The following is an 8,593-nucleotide window of genomic DNA, read 5'->3' as shown; positions in this document are numbered from 1 at the left end:
CAAATCGGTCTAGGGGTTCCTGAGTAGATTTGTAATTAAGCAGATTTCTCCATATAGGTTTGGCGGATTTGCAGCTACACGTATTGATTAATATTTGATTTATTTCCATTTAACAAGCATCATACTATGTTTAGAAATATTCATAAATGTTTAGAATATATTTAGAAATATTTATAAATGTTTAAAATGTGTTTAGAAATATTTATAAATGTTTAAAATATGTTTAGAAATATTTAGAAATGTTTAGAATATGTTTAGAAATGTTTAGAAATGTTTAGAAATATAAACATGTATAACTAAGAAAACCATTCTCGATAAATATGATAATAATTTATTTACAGAATATATTTTTTATCTTTAGGTTCTGATTCTAAAATCAGTGAGCTTAAAATAAAGGATTAGAATAAAAACGTTTGTAAACTTTGAAAAATGATTAAAATAATATATCTCATACACACATTCAAATAGTGCCATATAAGCTTTATTTGCACCAAAATAATTAAATCAATTCAGTTTTTATCAAATTTTTTCGTGAGATAAATAAGCGCTGTAAATGGGTAAATATTTGGAAAAAATTAGTTTTCCTCAGATATCTCAATAATTTGATAATTTTTGCTGCAGTGTGCGCCATATAAAAGGCTCTAATTTTGACATAGAACAATTTTTATTTTGTGACTAAAAATGCATTTTTGAATGGCACCAATCAATTAAAGAATTTTTTAGGCGAATAATTGGACTTTTCTGAAAAAAACTGGAAAAAGTAAGATATCTCATAAAGATATTGAGATGTATTAGACCAGCTCAAAACCTTTATGTATTTAGCTAAAATAAATTTTTGTCTACATTTACCAATAATGTTCAATGTATAAGCTGAAACAAATCGTATATAGTCAGGAACTGGAGATATCGGTATCTAAACAGTGCAACAGACCCCCCCCCCCCACGCACACAAAAAACATCTAAATATATTTGTTACTGTAAAGATGTGTCTATAATGTTTCCTCCAGATGAACAGTGAAGACGGTCAAGTTTGCTTTGTTTTTAAACTGTAATTTTCTTGTTTTACTAAGTACACCCTTATGCAAAACAAACAAACAAATTGTAAACATAGCAAACAAAAATCTTATGGATTACAGCTTTCTCTGTAGGTATCACTATACTAAATCAAGACGATATCGAAATCGTGATTGAATTTCCATGTTTTTTGGGCCACCCTGTAGAATACTGTATATTTATATATTTCTACCTAGAACAGTGAGTTGTGTTTATATATTCCCATGATTTCAATTGTTAGTCAAGAACTATTAAATATGGAACCTCAGAGAGAGAAATGAACTTGACATTACCCCCCCCCNACACACACCGAACCAAAAAGAAGAAGAGGGTATATTTCATGCGACATTACTGTTACAACTTTGAGACCTCGTAGCTCCTTTAGTTTTGATTTTAAGCAGTGTATGTAAAAAATGTATCCAGTTACATTTTAGAAATTCATAATATTTTAGTTCTTCTCTTTCGCTCTTTAATAGAGGCTTTATGATTGAAAACTTTTAGGACTTCAATCTTACATTCAATTTACTTTTTCCTTTGCTTGTTTAAATATTAGAAATTTATTACATTTTTGATCTTCAAGTTCTCAATAAAAGGAGTGATTCGTAAATACATCATGTAATCTGTCGCTTTTAGGGTTATGGGAACATATAGCAAACACTTGGTTTAAAATTTATCAGTACATGTGTGACGTTGCAGTTTGATCCATAAATATGTATAATGTACATGAATGTGTCACAATTTGTTTGATCTATACATATGGAGAATGTGATCTGTGTGTCTGATCTTTACATATGTAGAATTTACATAATGTGTCAAAATTGGTTTAATTTATACGTAGGCAGAATGTGATAGTTGTGTCACAATTCGTTTAATTGGTCTATTGATGTAGAATTCGGTGTATGTGTCTCAATCGGTTTGATCTATACAAATGTAAAATGTGATGTATGTGTCACAATTGGTTCAATCTATACAGATGTAGAATGTAGATGTAATGATATTGAAATGTATCGAGACATGTGTCACAACTCACAATTGGTTCGAAACATGTTTCAAAATGTGTCACAATTGATTTAAAAGTTCTTTACAATACACAAAATGCAATATGCATAACTTGTCAACAAGTTACTGCTACGGGTCCCGCACTGGGTTTGAAAGGGGGTTGTTGAACAAAAATATCAATATCTAAATAAGATAAACTGGATGATAAATAAAAATTGAATACATCTCTAATGATAAGCTGTAAACAACTCGGCATTTTTGATTTAAAGCTTCAACCACGCTAGACTGAAGTACAGAAGATGGACGGATTTTTGGTTTGTCGCTAACAATTTTGTAACTAAAATTTGGTAACTACATTTGTTAACTATAATTTTGTAACTTGCCAATTTGGTATATAACAATTTAATAGCTTACAATTTCGTAGCAAATTATTGTGTAGCTGACGATTTGGTAACACTAGTTTGGAAACCTGACAATTTGGTAGCAAACAAGTTGGGTAACCTGACAATTTGGAAACCTGACAATTTGGTGACTAACAATTTGGTCGCCTGAAAATTTGGTACTAATGCAAGTTGGTAACCTGACAATTTGGTAACCTGACAATTTGGTAACCTGACAGTTTGGCAACCTGACAATTTGGAAACCTGACAATTTGGTGACTAACAATTTGGTGACTAAAAATTTGGTCGCCTGAAAATTTGGTACTTATGCAAGTTGGTAACCTGAAAATTTGGTAACCTGGCAATTTGGTATCCTAACAATTATGTAACTATAATTTGGTAACCTGCCAATGTGGTAACTAGTATTTTGATAACTAACAATTATAAGTTATCGAAGTGTTAGTTACCAAATGATTAGTTACCAAAAATCCGCTTATCCTACATAATACGACGAACGAAGGGGGTTTAATGGGTTTAATAGTTCAAAGGGACGCTTTACCGCGGGATGATCCCAGTTTTTAAATCAGCTTGCCATTGATGGTTTATATATGAGTATATGTCTAAAGTAGAATTGATGAAGCTAGATATCATCTTTATACACACCTCTTCAATTTTAGATAAAACGCATTCAAAGAACACCGTTCATTCCACAATGTTGAGAATAACGACGGAGAAGGTGACATACATTGTTTAGTATTTCATCATGTTTAAGGTTTTGATGCAAATATGCAGAGGTTATGTCTGTTAGGCTAAGAATTGGATGCATCTTAGGCCCGTGTTATGTATTTTAATCAAGTTTGTATGCTTATTAGTCTTGTCGAGTGAATATATCTTACTCCATCGTGTATGTATGTTAGTCTAAAGTGGATGTATACGGAGTACAGTGTATGTTCGTTAGTCTGAAAATTTTTGTTAGTCAGGGGTCATTTTGTGTTAGTCTGAGGTCAATTTATGAAGTCTGGGGTCATTTTGTGTTAATCTGAGGTCAATTTATGTTAGTCTGGGTTCAATGTGTGTTAGTCTGAGGTCAATTTATGTTAGTCTGAGGTAATTGGGTGTTAGCCTGAGGTAATTGGGTGTTAGTCTGAGGTAATTGTGTGTTAGTCTGAGTTTATACACTTTAATATATGTTGTTTGTAAGTCAGTCCTGAGTGCATGTATCTTTTTTATGATGCTTGTATGTTAGTCATTTTTATGTTGTTTGTATTTTAGTCATTACTGCATGTATGTTTGTTTATGTAATTTGTTTGTCAGTCAAGGGTGTGTGTATGTTAGTTTATGTTGTTTGTATGTCAGTCATGAGTGTATGTATGTTTGAATGACTGATGATTTGATTGTTCTGGTTTTGATGGTAGTTGAGTACAAAATTGGATAATGTTTGAAGAATTGAGAAAATTGAATTTTGATCATCAATTTAACCGCAGAGAGCTGAGCAGAGTAATCTGCTCACGATCCTAGATAATAGAATAATAGAGGACATTCAAACTAGAAAACTTTTTATATACTTTCAAAAAACATTTAAGTGATTTTGCCGCGTTTCCCAATCAAAATCTGGCAATGGGTTCATGAGTTTCAATGGGACATACAATTAAACATTAAAAATTCGGTGATTGTGATGGACCAAACCTCTGTAGAGTAAATAAAGTTCCACATTTTATTAAAAATATATTATGGTCTGGGTTGACCCTCGTCAGTTCTATCGATATAATAACCATCAAAATCGATAATGAAAAATGTTAAAAAACCGCAAGGAAAAAAAAATATTTTTAAAAAAATGGTCCGTCAAATTGACAAAAGGGAAACGAACTCAGATCATGATAAGAAAAAAGATAATTTGCAAATATACACTTTTTAAGGAATGTTTCAAGAAAATTGTTTTTCCTTGAGATTGTTTCTGTCAAGAAGTCAGGAAGTGGGGGTCGATCTAATTAACGAACTTTTACGTATTTTCTCCAAGGTTGCTTAATATCCTGTCCTTACATTACTAATGAAAATCGTGATACGTGTCAAATCTAACAGTGCAGGGTTCTAGTGTTTTAAAATCTTATTTTATTGATGAGGACATATTCAACTTAGAAATAAAATATAATTGTTAATTGATTATTTCATTAATTTTTAAATGGAGGCAAAAACTAAAAGAAAGAAATTAAACTTTTAAAAGTGTTTATTTCTAAAAGAAAATCACATTTCTCCCAAAAAAGGTTAAAGGTAGAGAGCTGTTGAAGATGATCAATGTATTTCCAATCCTGGGCAGAAAAAAACTGTCTAATTTTATAATCTTTTTATCTTCATAACCTCATTGTGTAAAAAGATTAGAAAATTAGAGTTTGAGGCGTGTAATCAATTCCTGATCAAATGCTATATAATAAAGAGTAAATAATAGACCATACGATATAATAAAGAATTTATCAATTTTTAATAGTTTTACAATTATCATCCTCGAATTAAAAGAAATATTTTCAACGAGCATTTATTTGCTAAAAACTGAACATTTGTCTCAAACTCTTTCCACCCTGATGGTGAATATCTTTTCTTATTTCATACTTTTGCCATTTTATTTTACAGCTTTGATAGTTTGAAATATTAAAGGTTTACGACATCAGGTTGCAAATGCAGTAAGGATTAGAAGTATAGAACATTAGAGTTTGAGGCAAGTGCTTAATTTTTTTACGAATTTTCTATGAGCTCATACGTATAGAAGAAACTTTAGCTAGTCCGGCTCTGTAAAACAGATAGAAAATCTGTGAAAGCAATGCTACAAAAGGTGTAAATGGACTGCTGTAAAGAAAATAGAAAATCTGTAAAAGCAATGCTACAAAAGGTGTAAATGGACTGCTGTAGAAAAGATAGAAAATCTGTGAAAACAATGCTACAAAAGGTGTAAATGGACTGCTGTAGAAAAGATGGAAAATCTGTAAAAACAATGCTACAAATGGTGTAAATGAACTACTGTAGAAAAGATGGAAAATCTGTAAAAGCAATGCTACAAAAGATGTAAATGGACTGCTGTAGAAAAGATGGAAAATCTGTAAAAGCAATGCTACAAAAGATGTAAATGGACTACTGTAGAAAAGATGGAAAATCTGTAAAAGCAATGCTACAAAAGATGTAAATGTACTGCTGTACAAAAGATGTAAATGTACTGCTGTAAACTTGTTTTATCAAAACAATAACAAAGATTGAAACAAAGGTTTAAACTTTCTTTGGCAGGGTAGTATCATGTCACAATAAAATTATCAGAAATCACACTCTTTTATTATCTATTACCCTTTAAAAAAATCTAATTTTGAAATTACCTTATCTTCCTAATGTGTAAACTATCCTTTCAGTCCGCTCATCTTTCCCCCAGTTTTATAATACTCTGTGATCCGTCCGCCATAGTTAACAAATGATATTTAGTTTGAGAAAATAGCTCTGGTAAAGAACTTTCTGCTGAGTAAACAGTATTATCAGTTCCAACATCAACATAGTTGCTGTTCACACCTTTCCTTGGATATCTCGGAGATGGTTTGAAAGTTTCTTGTAAACTGGGTTTAGTTGAACCTTTATAACTAATTTTAGACTGGGACGGGTTGGAAGAGAGAAATTCGTGGTTTCTTCGAGCTGCTCCTGGTCCTTGTTGAGAGAGGTTCATGCCTTCGGAGTAAGAGCCACCAGAGGAGTATCCTGAAATTTTTCCAAAGCTCTGAGGATGAATAACTGTTGAAGCAGAGTTTATGTTTCCTGATGATTTCAATTGTTCAGGTTGCAATAGTTCAAGATCAGTTACACTATTTAAAAGTTTAGTGATTCTTATAATAGAATTCTTTTCTGAGTCAGTTGTTCCAGTGCTAACAGCGTCGGTCTTTTTAGGATTGTACGTCTCAGGTTTTTCATTTGTAAATTCAGAGTTTGGATTAGACTTTGGTGTAAGAAAGTTTATCATTGTCGTTGATATAAGCTCAGATCTGTCTGTAGATTTGGATGTTGTTGAAGTTTTTTTTGAATCTGAACCTTCGGATTTTTCGGTGGTAAATGAGAGTTCCGCTGTAGATTCAGACATGTTGTTGCTAATGGTTGTTGTTTCATCTAACTCTGAGCTTTTTGTTGTAGTGGATGGATCCATTTTTTCTGTTGTTGTAGTATCAACCACTCCAATTGTAGTTGTATCAACTACTCTAGTTGTAGTTGTATCAACTACTCTAGTTGTAGTTGTTTCAACTATTTCGCTTGTAGTAGATGTATCAGATACAACTCCATTCATGGTAGTTGTATCAAGCATTCCTTTTATTGTGGTAGATGTGCCAAGCACTCCTTCTATTATGGTAGTTGTATCAACCACTCCTTCTATTTTGGTTGTTGTATAAAGCACTCCTTCTATTGTGGTAGTTGTATCAACGACTCCAGTGGAGGTATTTGTATCATTAAGTACTCCTTCAATTGTGATGGTTGTATCTAGTACTTCTTCTGTTTTGGTAGTTGTATCAAGCACTCCTTCAATTGTGGTAGTTGTATCTAGTACTTCATTTGTACTCGATGTATTAGATACTTCAGTAGTGGCAGATGTATCCAAAACTTCAGTAGTGGCAAATGTATCGAAAACTTCAGTTGCGGCCGATGTATCAGCCACTCCTTCAATTGTGGTATTTGTATCAAGTACTGCAATAGCGGACGATGTATTAGATACTGCTTCTATTGTGGTATTTGTATCAATTACTTCAGCTTTGGTCGATGCATCACCTTCTGTAGTTGATGTAAATTCGTTTTCATATTCTGAAAGTATAGTTGTTGCTGTTTCATCTTCTTCTTCTGTATCAGTTGAGGCACCATCCAAATCATCATTTATCTGAATTATTTAAGAATTTTTTTAACTTCTTTGCACAAAAATTATTATAAATCGTTTAAGTTTCATTGGTAACTTTTCCTAATTCATCTAATAATTTTGATTAAATTGTTATATTTAGCACAGTGGGGCGCATAAAACTGTGGAACTGAAAGGTCAGCAATATTATGTAATATTTAATGGTGTCTTAAAAGTGTGATCAGAAGCATGAAAATCAACTTTTTGTAAAACAGGTCTGTGCAGTACAATGCACATTTGCTGTTTTCCATTGAAATAGTTAAAATCATAACTTGTGCCTAACAGTCGTCTTCCTATTCCACAGTTTTGTGAGTTCCACTTTTTTAATACCTTTTCTGCAGTTGTATATTTGGTATCAATACATGATCCAGTAAAAAGAAGGATCAGAACAAGGGCAATAGATCCCATCTTCTTACATACAAAATTACTTATGAAATAACTGTTTACTTTCTGATTTCTTGGCTTTTAATGACAGATTAAATTAAACCGTACCGGAGTTTGCTTGTAGTTGTACCGAAATACAGACAGCAAATTGAATAGTCATGTCACTGTGATTTAAAGGTTGCAAGCTCTCAAGCAAAAGTCGATGAGAATTTTGCCAATTACTTATTAAAAACGAAAGCTAAAAACAAGTGCTTTTATGTGCTAAAATGTACATGTAAAGGTCTACAGATAAATATAAATGAATTAGAGCCGTAAAATCAAAGCCCAAAGCATTAAAAAACACTTCAAAGTCGACCCTGTCTAAAATGATGAAAGTTTTTAGGCTGAATTTATATGATGTCACTAAAAATACCAGGCTGGGAAAACAAAATAGTACACAAAAAACATCCTCTTCTTGTGTAAGGTTAATCTTAATAATTTAAATCAATGTAATGTGCTCCAATGGTAAATTTATTTTAATAAAAACCAAAATCGAATCACTCCCTTTTATCATGTTTTTTTCAGTAATTTGTTCCTGATGTTGAATAGTTTAAACAACACTGCAAATATTGCAATCTAAACTAAATGTAAAACAATGTTTACACCAAATCTATTTGTTATTTTTAACTTCACACTTGAAACAAACCGAGGAAATAACACATGCGGTAATAATTATTTTCCATACATTGCAAAAATAAACGGGAAAAATACAGTTACTGTATCGCACAATATGGCTACTGCTGATAAATCGCAAAACATGATCGTTAAAGGAAACAACATTCATTAAAAAGGAAGTAGATTGTGCGATATTTATGTTACTTTAATTTTATCGTTGAAT

The 8,593-nt window shown here is 31.8% G+C and overlaps 1 protein-coding gene across 2 annotated transcripts; it reads right to left on the bottom strand.

Moving 5' to 3' along the window:
• Nucleotides 1-4,638: 4,638 nt before the first annotated feature.
• On the bottom strand, nt 4,639-8,381 carry LOC111696825 (uncharacterized protein PB18E9.04c). 2 transcript variants are annotated; one of them, XM_023466572.1, is made up of 4 exons: nt 8,291-8,381; nt 7,663-7,740; nt 5,789-7,317; nt 4,639-4,738 (listed from the first exon to the last, which is right to left on the bottom strand). In XM_023466572.1, the coding sequence occupies exons 2-3, from the start codon at nt 7,738-7,740 to the stop codon at nt 5,827-5,829; spliced, it is 1,569 nt and encodes a 522-aa protein (XP_023322340.1). In that variant the 5' UTR covers nt 8,291-8,381; the 3' UTR covers nt 4,639-4,738; nt 5,789-5,826. The 2 variants fall into 2 exon arrangements, with proteins under 2 accessions (XP_023322340.1, XP_023322341.1); XM_023466573.1 differs by having other exon boundaries at nt 7,663-7,743; nt 8,291-8,379.
• Nucleotides 8,382-8,593: the final 212 nt, after the last annotated feature.

The sequence above is a fragment of the Eurytemora carolleeae genome, unplaced genomic scaffold (genome assembly GCF_000591075.1).
Source record: "Eurytemora carolleeae unplaced genomic scaffold, Eaff_2.0 scaffold108, whole genome shotgun sequence".
Taxonomy (NCBI): Eukaryota; Metazoa; Arthropoda; class Copepoda; order Calanoida; family Temoridae; genus Eurytemora; species Eurytemora carolleeae.
This window is presented reverse-complemented; position numbering and strand designations above follow the sequence as displayed.

What these genes read in the sequence shown, in the direction of transcription:
- LOC111696825 (XM_023466572.1), bottom strand. Translation starts at nt 7,740, where the DNA reads ATGGGATCTATTGCCCTTGTTCTGATCCTTCTTTTTACTGGATCATGT. An exon ending in AATATACAACTGCAGAAAAG is followed by an intron (nt 7,318 to 7,662) that starts GTATTAAAAAAG and finishes TAAATAATTCAG; the next exon opens with ATAAATGATGATTTGGATGG.